This window comes from Giraffa tippelskirchi, chromosome 13 (assembly GCF_054371585.1).
Source record: "Giraffa tippelskirchi isolate mGirTip1 chromosome 13, T2T-mGirTip1v1.2.pri, whole genome shotgun sequence".
NCBI classification, from domain to species: Eukaryota; Metazoa; Chordata; class Mammalia; order Artiodactyla; family Giraffidae; genus Giraffa; species Giraffa tippelskirchi.
Genome location: NC_137287.1, coordinates 83436285 through 83458607, shown reverse-complemented (window position 1 = coordinate 83458607; position 22323 = coordinate 83436285). Strand labels below are relative to the sequence as shown.

Sequence of the window (22323 nt, the reverse complement as noted above, 5' to 3'; positions counted from 1 at the left end):
TAATAAACTAGTGAATGAAAAAAGAAGCAGACTCATAGATACATTGAACAAATTAGTGGTTACCAGTGGGGAAAGGGAAGAGGAGAGGTGTAATATGGGAGTTGGGAGGGGAAAAGAGTTATTATGGGATTGTATGAAACCCTGTTTGTGAAACTTTTGAAAATTGTGAGGTACTATAGAATTTAAAGACGCTTTCATTTAAGAAAAATTAAATCAGAATCAGAAGAAGTAAAGGTTCTTTGTTATATCTACCAGGGATGGTGGGAGGAGAGAGAGTCATAACTACTATCCTAAAACTGATTTTTAGCTCTTAATTTCAAGAAATCCTTGCCACCAGTTTTCATTTCCTTGTTCCACGGAGTAAGGTCTCATCCTCTTTGTTCATCTTTCTTCCCAATTCTGTTTCTTGTCTGGAGACAGGTGATGATTTTAATGGAAATGGGAAGTAGAAGGTGAAAAAGAGAAAAGCTAGAGAATCTGGCATTTGAGAGGTTATTCTTGTTCTATTTAAGCAATGGCTGTGATATAATTACAGTGATCCCTTCAGTTATTTTTTTCCCTTTTCTTTCTTTTAGGGAGAATTAAAGGTGGGGTAGTAATCTCTTTAAAACACTCAGGGAAGGAAGCTTGCTTGGGGCAAGTGAAAGAGACTGTTTCATAGGGGTCCAAGATAAAGTGAAATTTATGCTATTACAAAGTTTTTTTTTTTTCCTTTTCTGAAATACATCTATATAGAGATGCTGCATGCTTGCATGCTCAGTCATGTCTGACTCTTTGCGACCCCATGGACTATATAGCCTGCCAGGCTCCTCTGTCCAAGGCATTTCCTGGGCAAGAATACTGGAGCAGGTTGTCATTTCCTTCTCCAGGGGATCTTTCCAACCCAGGGATCCAACCAACGTCACTTGCATCTCCTGCATCACAGATGGATTCTTTACCACTTGAGCTATTGGAAACCCTCTATATAGAGATATATAGATCTATAGCATGTACTATGGGCTGTCATGAAAATGTGTAACTTCATTTGTTTATTGTTTATTTTCTCTTTGCATCTTATTAATTTTTGTTTTTTTTTTAATAGAAAATATTGCAGTTTCTACCTGAACGAATTTTCTTTCGATGGCATTACCAAAGTATAGGTAAGAACAATTACAAAAAATTTTAATTAATATATATTTCTTCTAGTAAAATCTCCAATAAGTGATTGTGGATTTGTAATTCTACATATATATATATATAGCATATTTTTTACACCTCTCTGTACCTCTTGCCTGCCATGATGAAGACCTAGCACAGCCAAAAGTAAATAAATATTAAAAAAAATACCCTTTGGGCTTTAAAGGTGTAGGCTCAATTAGTGAATGTTCACACATGGCCAAGATTGCGTGTGGGGATTTTATATATGAATCGTTGAATCTAGTTTATTCAACTAGATTTTTCTTGTAGATAGTATAAAAACCAGGTGCATATCTAAACTGCAAATCTGCGGATGACTTTTTAAGAGTATCCCTGTGTTGGCCATGCCCCCGGGCTACCCAGTGACCTCACATTTGCCTGGGTTGGGAACACACCCTCTGAGGCTCATCTCTCATAGTTTCTATGGCTCTCTCCTCAGGAGTCTGAGTCTGACAAGCCCTCCTGGTTCCCTCCACCCCAGTCAGGCCACCCCAGAGCCCACTCTTCCCGAGGGATTGGGGGCTCTTCACATCAGGACCCCCTCAGGGTGCATCGCGGCCAGGCTGAGCCAACTCCGGGGACCTGTGGGCGGCCTGCTCGCCGAGGGCTGGCTGGGCCTGATGCCATGTCAGCTCACACGGTGCCCTCCCAGGGTCTTTCGCCCATCACCCCTCTGCCCTCTGGAAGCCCTCTTGGGTTAAGGAAGAGCCCTGAAGTCTCCTAGACTGCTGAAACCTGGGTTTTCTCTGACTATTCTCTCAGAGGACGGAGATGAGATCGTGGCCTTTTTTTTTTTTCCTGCAAGACCAAGTGCAGACCTCATCCACCACCCCCTCTACGGAAACCTCTCTCTCTTGACGATGCTACTGTTGTCTCTCTTTGTTGCCTGCGTGTCCTCTGATCTTTTGCTCACTTGCTTTCTTTTTAAATGGCTTTACTCTCTCCCAGTCCTTTTCCTTCCTGGTAAGTTACCCGTCAGCCCCTTGACCCCCTCACCCTCGTGGCTTCCTGATTCTCTTCCGACCCTTGTCATGAGACACATCTCTGTCTAACCACAACCTCCGTCCTGCTGATCTGTCATTCAGTCATTTCTAGGCTACCTGCTGGTTTTTTTTTCTTTTTTAAATAACAAATTTTTTTGGACTATCATTGACATACAACAAATTGTACATGCTTAATATATATTCTTTGATAAGTTTAATCACAGGTCTACACCTGCGCAGCCGTGGATGCCATCACGATGATGAACATAGCCATCACTCCTAAGAATTTCCTCCTGACCCCTCCCACCCTTCCCCATCTCACCCTTTAGTCCCCTGACCTGCAAACACCGATCTGCTTTTTGTCCCTATAGCTTGATTTTGTAGAGTCTTATGGAAATAGAATCATGCAGTATATTCCCGTTTTGTTTAGCTTCTTTCACTCAATATAATTATTTTGAGATTCATCTGTGTTGGTGCAGATATTAATAGTTCATTCCTTTTAACTTCTGAGTTGTACTGTATTCCATTGAATGGAGATACCATAGTTTATCATTCAATGATGGGCCTTTGGGTTGTTTCTATTAATAGTATGTGGCTACAAATAAAGGTGCTGTAAACATTTGCATGCAAGTCTTTGTGTGGACACATGTTTTCCAATCTTTGAAAATGAAATGACTATATCATATAAAGACATGTGTAACAAAGTGTTTGTACCATTTTACATTCTTGCTACCAGTGTGAGAGTTCCGGTTACACCACATTCTCATCAACACTTTATATGATCTGAGTTTTAATTTTAGTGGTAGTGGTATCTCATTGTGGTTGTAATTTGCATTTCCCTAGTGACTAAATGATCTTTAGCGTCTTTTCACATGCTATTTGCCACCTGTATGTTTTGGTGAAGTTTATCTATGAATCTGTTGCCTGTTTTTTTCAAATTGAGGGTGTTTTTCATCCTAATACTGAATTCTAAGAGCTCTTCATGGGACCTAATGCTGAGTAGGATTGGGGGCGGGAGGAGAAGGGGACGGACGACAGAGGATGAGACGGTTGGACGGCATAACTGACTCGATGGTCATGGGTTTGGGTGGACTCCGGGAGTTGGTGATGGACAGAGAGGCCTGGCGGGCTGCAATTCATGGGGTCGCAAAGAGTCGGACATGACTGAGCGACTGAACTGAACTGAACTGAACTGAAGAGCTCTTCACATATTTTGGTTATAAGTGTTTTAATCAGATATATGATTTGGAAATATTTTCTTCCCATCTCTGGTTTGTCTTTTCAGTCCCATAATAGTTTACTTCAGGGAGTAGACGTTATTAATTTTGATGAAGTCCAGTGTATCAATCTTACTTTTGTGAGTTTCGCTTTTGGTGTCATGTCTGATGAATCTTTGCCTAACCCAAGATCTCAAAAGATCTGTGTTTTCTCTTAGATCTGTACATGTATGTTTCACATTTAGGCCCTTGATTCATTCTGAGAAAATCGTTGTTAATGTCCGTTTCCTCCAGTGGACTGCTGCTCCCCTGTCCTTAGATGTTTCAGTGCCAGAAGGTCCTGTGCCTTTGCTCCACTGGCACGTTCAGCAGAGCTTGTGCACCACCCTCTTGGCATTTCTCCACCCTCCTCTGGTGTCACACTGCCATTGCTTATTCATTGGTTTGAGGCATGATGCACACACACACAGGGAGGTGTTTGGTTTTTTTTTTAATTAAAAATAAAGAAGAATTTTATAATGTTAATGTTAGATTCAAAATGTCTTTGTTATCTTTTAAATATCTTTTAAAGACCTTTAAAGGATCGCCACTTCATTGGAAGAGATTTTGAAGCATTGAAAAGTCTTGCAATCGAAAATGAGATAAGCCAAGAAGTGGATTTTTGAAAGCAGTGATTAATTTGCTTCCATTAAAAGTCAGGAAAGTAAAATTACAATACATTCTGTGTGATAAATATTTAAGCTAGTCTGAGTTTTAATACTTTTTCATTTTTCAACATTGAGCTTTCTAACTTTTTGGTATTTTTCAACTACTTTAGTGTACTCATTTGTTCTTTTTACACATGAGTCAATCTAGTGGCAATCAGTAGGGTTGAAAAGACCCATGCAATGATGGGGTTGGGGATAATTATAGTTTGCATGAGGAGTTTAAACATCCAAATAGGAATGATATGTAGACAGAAACTTTTTGAAGTTAGAATGAAATGGATTTCGTAATGGTAAAAGTAGAAATATCTCTGTGAACGTAGGGTCTTTAAGAAATACCTAATGTGGGAACTTCCCTGGTAGTGCAGTGGCTGAAACTCAGAACTCCCACTGCAGGGGGCCCAGGTTCAATCTCTGGTCAGGGAACTAGATCCCACATACTGCAACTAAAGATCCCACAAGCTGCAACTAAGACTTCTAATGATTCAACTATAGTTCCTGCATGCCACAGTTAAGACCTGGTGCAGCCCAATAAATAAAAATTAAAAAACAAAGAAGTACCTAATGTGGCCAGGGAAGGATCTTAGATCCTCTTCACCAGTTCTCATGTTGAAACCCTCTGATACGTGCCTGCACTGCACACATTTTTCTTTATAATGTTGTTCTTATTTAAAAAGAGTGCTGAAAGTTTCTGAATATAACAGGATGGAATAGATCAAATATATTAGTTTTCTGTTGGGCTATAACAAATGAACAGGATCATTTCAAAAAGCAGGGGACTATTCACAGATATAGAGCAGAGATTCCCTATGTCTCTTTGTAAAGTCTGTCCTTTTTATATGTATTTACTCCTCCCTGTGCAGGGAAGAGTGGATGCAGGCAATTATAGGTAGGCTGAAAGTTTAAAATAAAAACACTGGGCTCATTTCAAAATGGGGAAGGACTGACAATCCCCAGTGGTCACACACAATGACTGGAGAAAGTGTTTCTGAGAATGTGTTGCAAGATGGTGGATTTTTCAGATGTCTGGGAAGAGAGCTGTCTGTGCAGACTTCATCCCCAGTCTGCTGGGAGGTGAGGTGTCTGCTGGACCTGCCAAGCATCACCAGGTCCCCCAAGGCATCATGAAGCAAAAACCAAACTGGGGCAGAATGGACTTTGTCCAAGAATGGATGAACAGGGAGGTGAGGGATGAGGACCAGTTGGTGGGTGGGTGTGGGAGAGATAGTCCCGTGAGCATAGGCACTTGAGCCTCAGCTCTGAGAGCCCCACCCGGTCAGTGTTGACTCTGGACCCCAAATCACTGGACATGCTTTGGTGATAGGAGTAGAGGGAAGTAGGCACTTTCTCATTTAATCACAAACCATTGGTTATCTAGTGCTGCAGCCTAGTCACAACAGTGGTGAGTTCCCACTGAGCCCAGCGTTAGGTGTTACAGGAGTCATACAAGGTTCCTTCAGAAAACCAGTAATTTCCTTCCAGCTAATGAATTCCTAAAGTACATGCATTTAGCTGATATTCGTGTATCTGTCCACATAGATGGGGCTTCCCAGGTGGTGCTAGTGATGAAAAACCCACCTGCCAATGCCGATGTAAGGGATGCAGGTTCGATCCCTGGGTCGGGAAGATCTCCTGGAGGACGGCATGGCAACTGACTCCAGTATTCTTGCCTGGAGAATCTCATGGACAGGGGAGCCTGGTGGGCTACAATCCATGGCGTCGCAAAGAGTTGGACACGACCAAAGTGACTTAGCTCACCCGCATGTCCACATAGATACGACCTGTAGCAATTGTCAAGGCACTGACTCTATTTCTTCGAACTCTGTTGGTATTGGAAAGTGATATCCAGTTTTAAAATATTGCACAAAACTCTCCATCAGGAAATGCTAAAGGCATGGACACATCTAGAGACTCGCAGGTACACGTCTCCATCCTCCTGAGGGAGCCTTCTTGCCCTGTAGGCTGCGCTCCGTGGTTTTGCTCTGGGCTGAAGTAGTTCTGACCAAACTTTGAGTCCCTCTCCTCGACAGTGACCCAAGTGCTCTGCAAGGTGATTTATCGATGGACTGAAACCATAAACGTGGTCATCATCGCAAGCAGAGCGGCGTGCTGTCCTGAATATTCGTAAAACGTTCTTGTAAAAATGTTTTGTGAGCGGTAGTTTTATATTATGTTTTCCTTTAGAGATTTAAAAAAGTCATTCATTTTGTGCCTGACAGAGACATTTTCGCATAATCAATCCACTGTGGGCATTTAGGTTACCTTACTATCAATCATTTTGACTCTTTTAAAAGAATTTGGAGAAGTTCATACTTAAAATGCTTTTATCCTGAAAACATCTCTCCTTCTGTGACATTGCTTTGCTTCTGAAGGTCAGCCTTCTTCCTTTTGTGTTTGAAAAATGGTATAAGTGCATTTTTTTCTTTCTGAAACTAAACATAGATCTTTAAAAAATAAATCTTAAATATGCACTCCATTTCTAATTCATTGTTTTAAACTTTCAGGCTCAACTTTAAAGAAGCTTCTACACACTGGAAATTCTATTAAGGTATTTATTTTACCTGCAAATGTAATGGCTTTTTTCATTACTTTTAAACTTATTCATACGATAAAGTGACAGCATTAGGCCATTTTGAAAAAAATTCTTTAAAATCCATTTAACTTAGTTTTAGTTTTTTATTGAGAAATGATATGACAAATATTGTTGGAGTTTTTGTTCTTACATCATAATTTACTGTGATAGACATTTTCAACCTTATCAGGAGAAAGTGGCTTGGGACTGGGAGTTTGTAATCCTGTGTTCTGATTTTGATTCTGCTATTCAGCCGAGGTGCTGACTGCTTCAGCTTCATCGTTGGAAAGGGAAGGGGTTGAACCAGGTCCTCCCTAAGCCTCAGAGCTAATGTTTCTGATTCTGTTCACCCCAGTAATCTTGTTAAAAACTATAGTTGTCTCTGAATTATTTTTTGCTATTTTTGAGAATGCTTATGGAGAAAAAGGGCAGCAGAACCTTACTCTTGAATGTTTATTATTCTTTTTTTTGTAGTGGCAGATTGATCTTATAATTTAGGTTAAAATTGGCTTATTTTAAATGACTGTGCCTTTTAAAATGACAGTATACTGTTTAATACCAGAATAATACTTACAACCCTGAAACATAAGTAGAAAGAGAAACCAGGATGTATATTTTATGGAAGATAATTCACTTATAGCTATTTAATTTATGTGTGTACCTTTAATAAGCTAATATATTTTGGGGCTTATATTAGCTTAAACAGCCCCTAACCACTCAAATTGTATAGGTTCATGCTCTCTTACTTGCTGAAAAAAAAAAAGAGATGAACTGTCTATAGTTTCACAATTGTTCTGTATTTTCTCCTTTCTACTTTAATTAATGGTCTTATAGCTAAAACTTACCAGGTTGTTATCTTCTGTTTATTATTGACCTTATTTATATTTAATTACCTTAATAGCTCAGTTGGTAAAGAATCCACCTGCAATACAGGAGATCCCGGTTCGATTCCTGGGTCGGGAAGATCCCCTGGAGAAAGGATAGGCTACCCACACCAGTATCCTTGGGCTTCCCTTGTGGCTCAGCTGGTAAAGAATCTGCCTGCAATGTGGGAGACCTGGGTTCGATTCCTGGGTTGGGAAGATCCCCTGGAGAAGGGAACGGCTACCCACTCTGGTATCCTGGAGAATTCCATGGACTGCATAGTCCATGGGATTGCAAAGAGTCAGACACGACTGAGTGACTTTGACTTCACTTCACTTTAAATACAGTTAATATAAGAAGTTGGAGACTTTATAAAAGTGTCTAGAAACCTTCCTCTTGTTAAATTTGATATAATTTGGTTAGATATACATAGAGCCCTGACCTTTTTTTTTTTTTTTTTTTTTGGTCTGGCGCTGAATCGCATTATGTATTCAGCAAAGTTACCACTTACCTGCTGGGCAGGTGTGAGCAGGATGAAAGCAGGGCAAGGCAGTGCTGAGTCCAGGGCTTGTCTAGAGGGGCTCCTGGGGATCACAGTTGATGGGGTGTCTGTCTTGGTGTATTTGACTTCTCTGGAGTCAACCAAGCTTTCCCTCCCTCCCCACCCTCCATCTTCCCCCGCATCCCTCCCCCCCCTTTCTTCCTTCCTCCCTCTGTCCCTCCCCCCTCCCTTTCATTCCATCCATCCCCTCTCCCCCTTCCTTCCCTCCTCTCCGTCCCTTCCTCCCTTCTTTCCTTTTTTCCCTCCTCTCCTTCCTTCCTTCTATCTCTCCTCCCCCTCTCACTTTCCTGCAGATCCTGGGCCTGGTTTGAACCCTGGCTCTTTAGAAATCAGCACCACTTTGGTGTCACTGAAAGGGCACCAGGCAGCCCCTCAGTTGCCTGCATTTGGAGCTCACAACATCTTTCAGCTGCATCTGACATTTTTTTTTTTCTCCATCTCTTTTGCTTATTTAATCTTTTTACTGACATCACCTTTCCAGCCATTTAGGAATATAAAAATGGAGTTATCTGTGTTTATGAATTCTAGGAATGGGATGAAGCTGAAAGTTTTAAGTGCAGAGAAGGAAAAAGGGCACATCTGCCTGTATTGATGTTTTTCTACGAGTGATGCCAACTATTCAGAGCTGGGGGACGGCATCGGGAGAATAGGATAGGGAAGCCAGAGGCTGCCTGTCCCCCTCGGCCAGGTCCGTGGGGCCCTTTTAGCTCTAAGTGTTCTGATTTTCAAGAACATAGTACCTGTGTATAATGCAGTGACCTGACAGATTCTATCCAAGGCGTGGTGTAAATCTGGAGCAAGATTCTCTTTGCATGGTTTTCATGAGTAGTCGAGCGTTGATGATCTGGGCATCGTTGCTGTAAGGAATAAAATGCAACTACTAGGAAATGCTTAGGTAGCAGTTACTGTGAGCCAGGCAGTTCCAATCCACTTCACCGTATACGACCACTTGGTGATAAACTCTGTTATCACCCCTGCTTCACCGCTGGGGAGGTGAGGCACAGAGAAGTTAAGTGGTCCTCCACACTCACAGCTCAGCTAGAAAGCGGCTGAGGCTGCACTGGAGCCCAGCCCCTCCAGCCCTCATGCTGGGCTGCAATGTCCTTGCTTCATGGTCACTCAGGGAAAGACTTGGTGCAGGACTTCAGTGATGCTTTGAGCTTCTAGATCTGCTCCCCAGAACCAATGCTGCGCTGGAGTACATTTATACAAGTATGACTGCATGTTTCATTTTGCTGCCTTTGGTTTTGTTTTTAGATAAGATGTGAAGGAATCAGGCTGTTTCTTTTGTGGCTTCAAGCACTTCAGACGAACTGTGCAGAAGAGCAGGTGCTGATTTTTGCTAGCCTGGTGCCGGGATTCCCTGCCATCATGTCATCCAGGGGGCCCTGTACACTGGACACGCTCATCAACCCTGGCCCCAGCATGGCTGATGGTGAGTGATGCTTGCCCATCCAACAGGCAGAAACTACCCTCCATGTCATGCTAAGGGATCCCTCATTCTGTCCTTTTCCTAACAGAAACCTCGGTTTCATGGATGAATTCTGAAGAGGAATTGTTGTTGTTCAATCTCTAAGTCCTGTCTGACTGTTTGCGACCCCAAGGACTGCAGCATGCCAGGCTTCCCTGTCCTTCACTATCTCCCTGAGTTTGCTCAAACTCATGTCTGTTGAATCTATGATGCCATCCAACCATCTCATCCTCTGTTGCCCTCTTTTCCTCCTGCCCTCAATCTTGCCCAGCATCAGGGTCTTTTCCAGTGAGTCAGCTCTTCGAATCAAAGTATTGGAGCTTCAGCTTCAGCATCAGTCCTTCCAGTGAATATTCAGGGTTGATTTCCTTTAGGACTGACTGGTTTGATCTTGCAGTCCAAGGGACTCTCAAGAGTCTTCTCCAGCACCACAGTTCAAAAGCATCGATTCTTCAGCGCTCAGCCTTCTATATGGTCCAACTCTCACATCCATACATGACTACTGGAAAAGCCATAGCTTTGACTATACAGACCTTTGTCAGCAAAGTGATGTCTCTGCTTTTTAATATGCTGTCTAGGTTGGTCATAGCTTTTCTTCCAAGGAGCAAGCGTCTTTAATTTTGTGGCCGCAGCCACTCTCCACAGTGATTTTGGAGCCCAAGAAGATAAAATCTGCCACCGTTTCCATTTTTTCCCCGTCTATTTGCCATGAAGTGATGGGACCGGATTCCAGGATCTTTGTTTTTTTGATGTTGATCTTTAAGCCAGCTTTTTCAGTCTCCCCATTCACCCTCATTAAGAGGCTCTTTAGTTCTTATTCGCTTTCTGCCATTAGAATGGCGTCATCTGCATATTCCTGTTTTACAGACATTTGAACTGACAGAACTGGAGCCTGTTTTATAGGAAATGATGACAGGAGAGATTTACTGGAGTGGAGGAAACAGGAGGGGAAGGGAGGGGACAGCTGTTGGCAGGAGCAGAGACACATGGTGTGTCTGGCTGGAGCAAGTGCTTTTGTTGCTGTTCATGAGATTTAAATCCGCATCCCAAACTGCTGCCTGTTTTCCGTACAGCGATTGTGTTATAAGTGGGTGTTCATTTGCTCCCCTGGCTGTTTTTAAAAAATATTTATTTATTTGGCTTGTTGTCGTTGTTCAATTGATGAAGTCGTGCTCGACTCTGCGACCCCATAGACTGCAACACGCCAGGCTTCCCTGTCATTCACTGTCTTCTGGAGTTTGCTCAAACTCATGTCCATCGAGTCAGTGATGCCATCCAACCATCTCATCCTCTGTCGTCCCCTTCTCCTGCCTTCAATCTTTCCCAGTATCAGGGTCTTTCCCAATGAGTTGGTTCTTCACATCAAGTGGCCAAAGTAATGGGGCTTCAGCTTCAGCATCAGTCCTTCCAATGTGTTCAGGGTTGATTTCCTTTAGGATTGACTGGTTTGATCTTCTTGCAGTCCAGGGGACTTTCAAGAGTCTTCTCCAGCATCACAGATCAGAAGCCTCAGTTCCTCAGTGCTTAGCTTTCTTTATGGTCCAGCTGCATAGGATCTTATTTGTGGCACACGGAATCTCCGTTTTGGAATACACACTCTTCATTGCAGCGCTTGGGCTCAGTAGTTGCATTGCCTGGGCTTAGTTGCCCCGTGGCATGTGTGATCTTACCTCCCCATCCAGGGGCTCAACCCATGTTCCCTGCATTGGAAGGCAGATTCTTAACTACCAGACCATCAGGGAAGTCCCTAATGCTCCAGGCTCTTTGTCACCAGGTGTGTATTTTCATGGAAGGACAGTGGTGGGTTCATGGGACTATTAATGCCATGTTTTGAGCCCAGGGAGTTTTCAAGGAACTTGCTCATTAGGGCCACTGATTTGTCTCTGCGGATCACTGTATCGCCCAGTGACAAGTATTTGACCTCGGGCTGATCATAGCAGAAGGTGCAGGGCTGAGGAATGGTCCAGTGAGGGAGGTGGCTTTGTGGGCATCTGTCCCCTGGTCAAGTGGCTTGACCTGCGGTGTGAGCAGTTCCAGTGCTTGGTACATGTATTGTATTTGGTTATTTTATCTTGCTTTACCATTTAAAATTTTTACTGGAGTATAGTTGATTTACAACATTGTGCTAGTTTCTACTATACAGCAAAGTGAGGCACTTTTTTAAAATTTTTAATTGGAGGATAATTGTTTTACAATGTTGTATTGGTTTCTGCCATACAACAACGTGCATCAGCTACAAGTATACATATATCCCCTCCCTTTTGAGCCTCTCTCCCACTCCACCCCCCATCCCACCCTTCTTGGTCATGTCAGAGCACCAAGCTGAGCTCCCTGTGCTTTACAGCAGCATCCCACAAGCTATCTATTTTACACATGGTAGCGTACATATGTCAGTCCTACTCTCTCAGTTGGTCCCACCTTTTCCTTCCCCACATGTCCACCTGTCCCTTCTCTACATCTGGATCTATTCAGGCCTTGCAAATAGGTTCATCAGTACCATTTGTCTGGATTCCATATAGGCACGTGTATTTTAATCGAGGCCATTTTTAAAGCCCTCTTTGAAATTTAACTTTGGTGAAGGAGCTTTCCTTATTTCCCACTTTGCAGCGAAGATCCATCCAGAAGAAATCACTCCACTGCTGCCAGCTGTATCAGGGGAGAAGATTGCTGAGGACCAAACATGCTTTTTTCTTCAAGTACTGTTGAAATACATGGTTACTCAGGTATGAGCGGAACCATGGATGATTCAGTGATGTTCACATCCTCACTAGGGAAGAGAAAACCCTGCCTCTTTTCTTCCTGTTTGTCCGAACTTTTTACTTTTGTTTTTTCTTTGAGGTGATTTTATGTGATATTTCACTAAAGGTAGAATGTATGCTAGGATGCTTCAGCAAAGACCAGGCCTGCATGCTACTGTGTGTGTGTGTGTGTGTGTGTGTGTGTAAAGGAAGCAGTTCCGTCCTCCATCTGCCTCCTTTACTTTCATACAATCTCATATTATTCACTTCATTTACGACGCTTCTCACCAATCGTGTGGGGATCTGAATCACCAAGTCCTTCTGTGCAACACCAGCGTGACAGTTTCACTCACTTCCAGCGCTGCCTAACCGGGGTGGTCTCAGATCTCACAGGAAAGTTCTCTGTCCTGTATCCGTCCCGCCCCCACTCCGTGCCAGTCACAGGTAGCCGGTCCCCAGGTGGCCCACAGCTTGCATCCAGTTTGGCTACAAATCAGAGGGTCCCATGACTCCCTCCTCAGGTTCAGTGAATTTTAGAGTAGCTCACAGAACTCGGGGACGCGTTGGTTCACAGTTACCCATTTAGGGAAGGGTGTGGGGAAGGACACAGGTGACAGCTGGGTGAGGACACACACGGGGTGAGGTCTGGGGTCGGGGGCTCCTGAGTGCGGGGGCTTCTGTCGCTGTGGATGGGGGTGCGTCTCCCTCCTGGAGTATCCATGTGTTCAACCCGGACACTCCCCGAAACCCGGGGCTGTTGGGATTTTTATGGAGGCTTCTTCACGGGAGAGATGATCAGTTATCCACTCCATTTCCAGCCCCTCTCTCCTCTCGGAACAGTGGTGCAGGTGGGAGAGAGAGAACTGAAAAGTCCAAGCTTCCAACCATGTCTTGATCCTCCTGGTGACCAGCCCCATCCAGGAGCCCCCTCAGAGTTGCCCAGAGCTCTGGTCTCGAAGAAGTGAGCAGGGAGCTAGGGCCTCTGTGCCAGGAGCTGGGGGCAGAGACCAGTGTAGCATTTTCTGTTATCTCCCGGTATCTCACTGTTTTGCCTGCTTGCTCTTCCGCTGCCCCATTCTCTGTGCTGAGGAGACTGGATGGGGGAGAAGCAGGCCCCGGGGCTGACCGGGCAGGTCCAGACTGATGGGCAAAGGGCAGGGGCCTGAAGGAAACCTGTGGATTATCTCATCCTGTTACTAGCACGGTCTCCTTTATGTCAGATGATCCTTTCTCTTAACAAATCATTCACTTCTGATTTCACCAGGGAATTTGTGTCTCTTGGTCAGTATTTCTGGATGTTGATGTGGTTTGGGAAATGCTACTGTTTCTTTCCTCTCAGCAAACACATCCCTGGTCCCTGAGCTCCTCCAGGACATACGTTCAGGCTCTGTCCTTCCTCTCACAACCTGGTGTGTTGTTGTTGTTCAGTCACTAACTTGTGTCCAACTCTTTGCTACCCCATGGGCTGCAGCACACCAGGCTTCGCTGTCCATCACCAACTCCCGGAGCTTGCTCAAACTCGTGTCCATTGAGTTGGCGATGCCATCCAACCATCTCATCCTCTGTCGCCCCCTTCTCTCTTGCCCTCAATTTTTCCCAGCAGCAGGTCTTTTCCAGCGAGTCAGCTCATTGCACCAGGTGGCCAAAGTATTGGAGCTTCAGCTTCATTTGACGTGTAATCTCTGCCCATCCAGTTCCTCACCCAGTGAGCCTATGACACCCTTTTGTCTTGTCACCGTTAAATCGGGGGCCCAGGGTGAATGGGGTCTGGTGTGTTATGTCCAGAGAAGGACACGAGTGTTGGCCATCCTGGACCTCTGGATGACTCGAGGGGGGACCCCTCCTTCCTCAGGGTCTCTACTCCTGGGATGACCCCCTACTCCCCCTCTTTTCCAGTTTTCTCTGGAGGCTTTGTTTCCTCTGCCCCCTCTGCCCTCCGTGTCCCTCAGGGTAACCCCGTCTGCTCTCCTCTCCTCAGTTCCTCTAGCAGCACCACAAGCTCAAGACTCCCATATCCTGATTGTCAGCCTGGGTCCTCTTACCTCTGGGAAGCCCTGGGTCCTGGCTGTGTGGGACCCCGCTGCCCATATCTCAGCCCCATCTGTCCAAGAGTGTTTGGATCCGGCCTTCTATCCATTGCAGAAAAACAGCAGAGTAGCAAGAACCTAGGTGTGCTGGGGGACTTGCGTTTCATTCCAGACGTGTCACTAATGAGCTGTGTGACACGGCTGATCCCATAACCCCCCGGATCCCAGCAGAGGAGGACTGGTAGAGTGTGGCAGTGAGCCCCCTCCGCTGTGTGCAGGGTTGTATGTGGTGTCCACTTGCCCCTCCTTCCTGCGTCTGTCGGGGTGGGTCCTCAGAGCAGAGCTTCCTCCTTGCCTTACCTGGAGGGATTCTGACAGGTGATGGATACTGGGCCCCTCGTCCCTGGACTGCAGGTGCTCCAGGTGGGCTGGTCAGGAGGATGTTGGGATGCTTTGCTTTGGAGCTCGGTGGTCTCACAAGCATGACAGCCACCAGTAGGCATTCTCAAAGGGCCTGTTCACACCACGTTTCCCTGGGTGGTAGGAGACGGCTCTCGATCACCTGTCTGGGTTCCTGGCCTGTGTGGGCTGCTCCCTGCGGGGGAAGTGTTTGCAACGTTCCTGCCGGGCCTACATGGAGCTGGCTATTTGAGGGGGAAGTAGGAGAAGGCAATGGCACCCCACTCCAGAACTCTTGCCTAGAAAATCCAATGGACGGAGGAGCCTGGTAGGCTACAGTCCATGGGGTCGCTAAGAGTCGGACACGACTGAGCAACTTCACTTTCACTTTTCCCTTTCATGCACTGGAGAAGGAAATGGCAACCCACTCCAGTGCTCTTGCCTGGAGAATCCCAGGGACGGCGGAGCCCGGTGGGCTGCTGTCTATGGGGTTGCACAGAGTCGGACATGACTGAAGCGACTTAGCAGCAGCAGCAGAAGTGTCTCCACACATAGGAGCTTTAAACTTAATGGCTTATCCCAGCCTGCAGATTTTTTTTTCTTTTTAAATGAAAAATAGTTGATTTACAATGTCGTGTCAGTTTCAGGTGCACAGAGGAGTGATTCAGTTACACATGTAGCCTTTGGATTGCTTTTTTGTGCCCTTTGCAAGATTCTGTAGCTCTGCGTTTTGATAATTTTTTTTCATGTAGGTAACATGGTATGAAATTCTTGCAAGAGATTGTTTCTTTAATTCTTGTGTATTATAAATGGCCTCTTTTGCATTTAAAAAAAAGCACCTGATTACTTCTGGATAAACATTTTAAGGGCACAAAGAGTGTTAAATCATCACAAGGAATGTGGAGAAAAAAATACAGGAATGATGTAGTGGGGCAAGTTTAAAAGATACCATAAGCTTTGATTTTTTTCTTTCTTGAATATCCAGTAAAAATGCTGTTTTTTTTTTATGTAGTTACTGTTTTGCTTTGAAGTATTCATTCTTGGAATAGTTTGAGTTTTAAGATGTTATTACATGATGGTCAATGCTATTTGTCAAGTGTTTCATGTAGGATAGGGGTTTTAACAGTGTATCAGCATTTCAGTTGATATTAATGTGAAGTGTAACTATGTGTATGTGTCCCCCCCCCCCCCCCCCCCCGCCCTGCTGTTATCTGAAGGCTGCAAGCTTGGAGTGGAAGCATAAGGAGAATCAGGAGACTGGGTTTAAATTTCTGTTTACCTTGTTTCGAAAGTATTACCTTCCTCATCTGTTTCCCTCCTTTACCAAGTTAACCAATCTCTACAAGCCTGTGCTGGGTGAGTACCTATAGCTGTGTGTGCAGTCTCTTACAATGATTCAGTAAAATAATTTCTTTTTCATATTTAATGGTCACTTTGTTGTAAGAGTTTTCCAGTTTCTTAATAAATGATTTTAACTATTTGTACAGACTGAGATTTGCCTGAGTCCTGAGCAATAAAGGCCATCTGTGGGTCCTGTAACTCAGGAGTAATTTGATATGGATCATGATATATTGATCCCTGGGGTCGGGAAGATCCCCTGCAGGAGGGCATGGCAACCCACTCCAGTATTCTTGCCTGGAGAATCCCCATGGACAGAGAAGCCTAGTTGGCCTCAGTCTGTGGGGTCACAAAAGAGGCAGACACAACTCAGCAACTAAACAGCAGCATTTAAGCAACCAGATATATGTCTATTTAATTAGAAATGGAAACATTCTTAGGGGTTACATGATGTTAAGAGTCAGGAACCTGGGGACTTCCCTGGTGGTCCAGTGGTTAGGATTTCACCTTCCAATGTGGAGGGTGCAGGTTCAATCCCTGCACTTGGGGAACTAAGATTCCACATGCCTCACTACCAAAAAAGTGAAACATAAAGCAGAAGCAATATTGTAACAGATTCCATAAAGACTTTAGAAATGGTCCACATTAAAAAAAAAAAAAGATTCGCTAACCTGATCTTGTTTTCTCTTGTCCTGCAGATATCCCCCACCTGAGACCAAAGCCTGTGTATGTCACTGCCACTCGAGACAATGAGAGCATTTACAGCACAAAGATCCCATACATGGCAGCTCGTGTTGTCTTCATTAAGTGGATGGTGACTTTCTTTTTGGAAAAAAAGTATCTAACTGCAGCACAGAACACTAAGAATGGAGTTGATGTATTGCCTAAAATCATTCAGGTATGTCACTCATCACTTTTTTACCTTTTAATTCTGGTGTCTTAAGCCCCGCTAACACCAAAGTGATTGACTGTCAAGGCTGTTGGCTCTCACAGGTTCTTGGCTAGGGGGACTCAGTTTCACTGGCTCCACCCTCTGTGATGCTGACGTTTCAGAGGAAGCCTAAGTTAGCGCTTGCCGGGCTCTCTTGGCCTTGCCATGACAAGGCAACCTTGCGGCCTTTTGAGCAGGTGGCTGACGTGGGTGCTCCTGGCTCCCTCTCACCTCCCCTCCTTCACTCAGGCCCCAGTGACCTCTGAACGTGAGACAGAGGGCCTCCCTGGCCGTGCTCATCCCAGTCCAGGGAGGGTCCCCAGCAATCTTGAGGTGGTCACGGAGAGGTCACCTGAGGCTGCCAGGTGCCCTCTGGGCTCTCGGGGAAGGGGTGGGTCAGCACCTCTGGATTTCAGGTGGTCGTCGAGCCATGATGGGGTCCCTGGAACAGAAGGCAGCGTTTTCCAAGGCCTGGGTAAAGCCCTTTTCTTGTATGGGGCCTGTGGGGCCTCGCTCTCTCCCTGGCCTTGGTCGGACGCATGGGGCTTTCCCAGCAGGTGATGGGTCTTTGGGCTTTTGTGCGGGCAGGGCAAGACACCTTGTAAAGTCAGAGTGGCCACTGCTTGGAGGAGTCACAGTTTCGTGTGCTCTGATTTATTGGGTCCAAGGACAGGGCCAGGAAGTGTGGTCCCCTTAGTACAGGCTGGCTGATGCCCTGCAGTTCCCAGACGTGCGATGCCGGCCCCAGGCTGGAGGGTGCACCACCCCTCCCCTTGCCGAGGGGTCCTCAGTCCTCTCACGGTGGAGCACCCAGCGGGTCCAGAGCACAGGGTCCATAATAAGAACAACAAACGACTCGCTAAAAGTTAAAAAAAGAAACCCTTCAATTTCTGAATTTATAAATTTAGTAGGTAAACTCAAAATGGTAATAGTCACTGCTGAGAACAAAATTGGTTTTCTGAAGAAGTGTCGCACAACACTGATTAAAAAAAAATCAGAGCTGTAACTCAGAAACCAATATTAATAGATAAGACTGTAGGTGCAGACCTACTTTGCAGACATTGTGAGGGCAGAAGGAAAAAAAACCAGGACATAACAATTAAACCAAGAGTAAGAAAAGCTTACCTGAGCTAAAAAAAGGTCATGCCTTAAACTGAAAGGGCGTGTGAGCCCCAGGAAGAATTAACAAAACAGACACCAAACTAAACAGACATTTGACCTTCAGGGGTTAAAGGGAAAATGATACAGACTTCCAAACAGAAAACGCAGCTATGTCAAAGGAATGACGCTGAGATTAGCACCGCACCAAATACCTAATCTAATCTACAGCCCTGGAAGCCAGAGCAACCTGTATGTTTGTTCCTTTCTCAAAATCTCACTTCATATCATGTGCATCAGCACACAGTCACTGGTTTAAAGCCTAAGTTGATTTGAAGTCTAAGTATAAAAACAAAGTGATCAAGAACTTAGGAAAAAATCTAGGGGAAATGTATAAACTTGGAAAGTGGTAGACCACCTTCGGTAGAGATGAAACCCGCAAACCAAAGACTAAATGAGGTTCGACTTTATTTTGAAAAACAGGAAAAAGATTTATTTGTCAAAAGATAACATAAAGCTAGGCCCAAGCAATAGACTGTGGAGAGCGTTTGTCGTATTATATGGTTGTTAAAGCATTCATATCTCCCCTGTATGAAGAGCACTTGTGAATAGACATGAAGACAAACAAGCTGATTGAAAAATGGATGAAGGAGGTGAAAGGCAGGTCATAGAAGAGGAAATAAGCATGGCCCTGGACCTCCCCATCAGTCAGGGAAACACAGTTAGTTCTGAGCAGCTATGAGAGCCCTTTTTTCACCTATCAGGTAGACAAAATCAGAAAATCGCAAGTAGACAAAAATTTGTAAGAAACATAAGAAATTCAGTGACACTCTGATAAACTTTTCATTCATGGCGTCTAATGTGGTTGTTCAGGCAATTCAAAACACTATCAGAGAAAGGATGTAACCTTTCTCCTCCGCCCAGTTTCAAAGTTTCAGAAAACTATCACCTGTGCTTATTGAAAATAAGTTGCTCCTTCTTAAAAAAATACATTCAGATTATGAGAAGTCACAGGACTGGCATATTAACCACCACTTCCAGGTTCTAATTTTTTCCCTGTTGACTCTTCACACTTGTGAGTCATTTCCTTTTACTTTGTATCTAAAGTGTCATAAGGTTCTGACCTCCAGAATCCGTTAGGAGGGTTTGTATCACCCTAACAGAAAAAAAGGCGCCAGAGCTCAAATCGTCTTATCCATAAGAGAAATGTTTCACTCTCCTACAAGAGCAGCTGGAGACAAGGCTGCTGCAGCCATAGCTGTGGCCACATGTGCCCTGTTTCTCTCCTCCGCCCTTTCCCTCTGGTTCCTCCCCAATGTCAGCAGCAGCCGCTGGGGCCCTCCTTCCTAGTTCACGTATAGAGACATTCCAGAAACACAGAGCCCTTCCCTTTTGTGTGAACGGAACAATTTAGGTTACCTGCGTGCTCTTAGGAAAGAGCAAGGTGCTGATTGACTCAGGTCTGGAGCTGTGAACAGCTCTGGGTGGGGGTGGTGGTGACCAGCTTCCAGGAAGCAGAAGGCTCCCCTGGTGTTAGGGGCGGGTCAGCTTCCCCTGAGGCAGGTGTGGCTGCAGACCAGGGTGGGGTAGGGGTAGGGGCAGAGATCTAGGGGTTCCATGAGGGGGGAAGGGATACAGAGCAGGCACCATGCAGGTCCGTGACTCCTGTGCCCTCTACATGGCCATGCCCAGACGTGGCCACTACCGTGGTCCAGGCTGCTCATACACTTCACAGTCCGTTGTTATGTCAGTTTCCTGCTGCCGCTGTAGCTGATTTCCACAAATGCCTTGTCTTACAACTCAGGAAGTCAGAGGGCCCGAATTGGTCTCAGTGGCTAAAGTCAGGGTGTCGGATGCTCTAGGGGAGGATCAGTGTCTTCCCTGCCCGGCCTCCACAGGCTGCCTATGTCCCCTGGCCTGTGGCTCCTCATCACATCATTTCTCCCTCTGTTTCCATCTGTGCATCGTCTTCTCTGTGTCTGCTCCTCCTGCCTCCTTATGGATCCTGTGGTTACCTTGGGTCTACCCAGGTAATCCAGGGTACTCTCCCCATCTCGGCATCCTGAATGTAATCAGTCTGCTCAGTCCCTTCTGCCATGGAAGGCAGCACACTCCCGGGTTCCAGGAACTCGGGTGTGGACATCTGGGGGAGGGTGGTCATTATTCAGCCTACCTGTCTCCTGTGTTCTCGTCTCTGCCTTACTGCTGTGCTTCCGTCTCATCTCATGTGTGTCTACCGTGTGTTGCACTCCTCATTTACATTATACAGGAGAGAAAGCAGTTTAAACAACTGAATATTAAATTCTAGAAATAGAGTTGAAGGAATAAAAGCACCTATAATTGTATTTATCTCCTGAAAATATTTGTTTGGAATTTCAAATTTCATGTAATTTTACCTATGTAAAGTGAACATCACTGTCTCAGCCAGCTGATCCAGAACCTCTTTTCAAAGAATATACTGCTCTTATCAAATCCCTTTAACACAGTATTTTAAATTCTGCTTCTAAATAGGGTTCACACTTTCCATTACTACTACATTAAAAGTCATGTATGAGATGTTTTTGTGTGTGTGTGTGTTTTCCCCAAAGTGAATTTACTTCCTTTTGATCAGAAACTAATACCCTTGTCAGTATTTTTCAGTGGAGAGGGAAGGGACCAACTCACTTACCCCTCGGAGAATCTGGTTTGACCAGTGTTCTTGTTTGGTGGCATCATTCATGGGAGAGAGAGAATACGGTTGCCCGGAAGTCCCATGCCACGCAGGCAGCCATGACCACTTTCCCTCTCTCAAATCTGAACGTCTTGCTGTGTCACCGCAGCCAGAAGTGTTTCCAGTGAACTATTATTTATTCCTTGGTGTATCATGTTAGTGTGAGATAGAAGTGCTTCAACCTGCATTAGAGAAAGCAGAGTAGTGATTTTAAAATTTCAGCAGCACGTTGATTAAACATTAAAGGGAGGATTTCCTTGGTGGTACAGTGGATAGGAATCTGCCTGCCAATGCAAGGGACATGGGTTCGATCCTGGGTCTGGGAAGATCCCACATGCCTCGGAGCAACTAAGCCTGTGCACCACCACTGTTGAGCCCAGGCTCTAGAGTCCAGAAGCCACAGCTACTGAGCCCTCAATTGTTGAAGCTCACAGGCCCTAGAGCCCGTGCTCTTCAACAAGAGAAGCCCCCGCAATGAGAAGCCTGCCTACCACAACAAAGAGTAGCCCCTGGTCGCTGCAACTAGAGAAAGCCAGTGCATAGCAACAAAGATCCAACACAATCAAAATTAAAATTAATTAATTAACTGAAATAAAACCCAAAGAAGTTTATAAGAGATGGAAAAAAAAAATTTTGAGATGCTAAGACAGTTGATCATACTTATTTGTATGCTAACTCTTTATCTTTAGTTACACTGTTAAAGTGCCACTTGAATTCTGACCCGGCCCTTCCATAATGATTCATGGGCTGTCGGTTCCCCGAAACTGTTGTTATCTCATGGGGTGAACAGTTAAAAAAATGAACCACACAAATCGACACCCCCGTGGGAGCCCATGTATGATGCAGACCCACCTGTCTGTTGATGGCCACAGGCTGGTGCTCTGTGTTCTTGTTTCTGCCAAGGCAGGAGTGGGCTGCCCTCAGCCAGGTGGGCCGACTATGGTGGGGAATTGAGTGGCATCAGTTTTCACCAGCAGGATGGCAGCTGCATCTTCATTTCATACCTGCATTGTGGGCGTCCTCGTCTAGTCTCACCCTGAGAGTGAGCAACTCTCAGTATGAACTGTGGATTGAGAGGAAACCAGGGTGGGGAGGGGAAAGATTGAGTGGCAGCCTGTATCATGCATTTTCCTGAACCCTGGCATCACAGGCCTGGTCCAAGCAGACCATATGCCTGTTTCATTGGCAATGCCTTCCATCATATGCCAAAGAAGCAAAAATCATCTTTGCATTTACCACCGGAATCAACTAATACTAAACAATAGCTGAGAATTCCAGCTTGATTGTAGTGGGCAGAAAATGGACCTCTCTCTGTAATTAATTTTTATTCATGCTCTTACTGTTAATCTTCATGAAAGAGGCAAGAAACGAATAGCTTTGAATTACTAGTTTGTTTTCACTCTCGTCACTTACTATCATTATAAATGTCTTAACAACCTGCAGATTTTTTTGGGAAAGCAGCGTTTTGCTGTTGTGGGCTAGAGGAGGCTGGGAAAAGCATTGTTTTGTCAAGAGAAGTAGTTTTCAGTTTAT

At 45.0% G+C, this 22323-nt stretch overlaps 1 protein-coding gene and 1 long non-coding RNA gene across 8 annotated transcripts in view; one reads left to right on the top strand and one right to left on the bottom strand.

Annotated features, from left to right (window-relative positions):
• Window positions 1–22323, top strand: part of RALGAPA2 (Ral GTPase activating protein catalytic subunit alpha 2) — a 287034-nt gene that overhangs the window by 58396 nt on the left and 206315 nt on the right. For 6 of the 7 annotated variants that reach the window (XM_081558721.1, XM_081558719.1, XM_081558720.1 and 3 more), the window contains exons 4-9: window positions 1082–1139; window positions 6585–6628; window positions 9336–9513; window positions 12157–12272; window positions 15931–16069; window positions 16750–16949. In XM_081558721.1, the coding sequence (XP_081414847.1) occupies window positions 1082–1139; window positions 6585–6628; window positions 9336–9513; window positions 12157–12272; window positions 15931–16069; window positions 16750–16949 (735 nt within the window). The remainder of the gene's footprint in view (window positions 1–1081; window positions 1140–6584; window positions 6629–9335; window positions 9514–12156; window positions 12273–15930; window positions 16070–16749; window positions 16950–22323) is intronic. The other variant, XM_081558722.1, reaches the window with a different exon arrangement.
• On the bottom strand, window positions 16441–21804 carry LOC145532831 (uncharacterized). Its single transcript, XR_014073600.1, has 3 exons — window positions 21643–21804; window positions 20749–20972; window positions 16441–17841 (listed from the first exon to the last, which is right to left on the bottom strand). It is a non-coding gene; the product is annotated as an uncharacterized LOC145532831 (long non-coding RNA).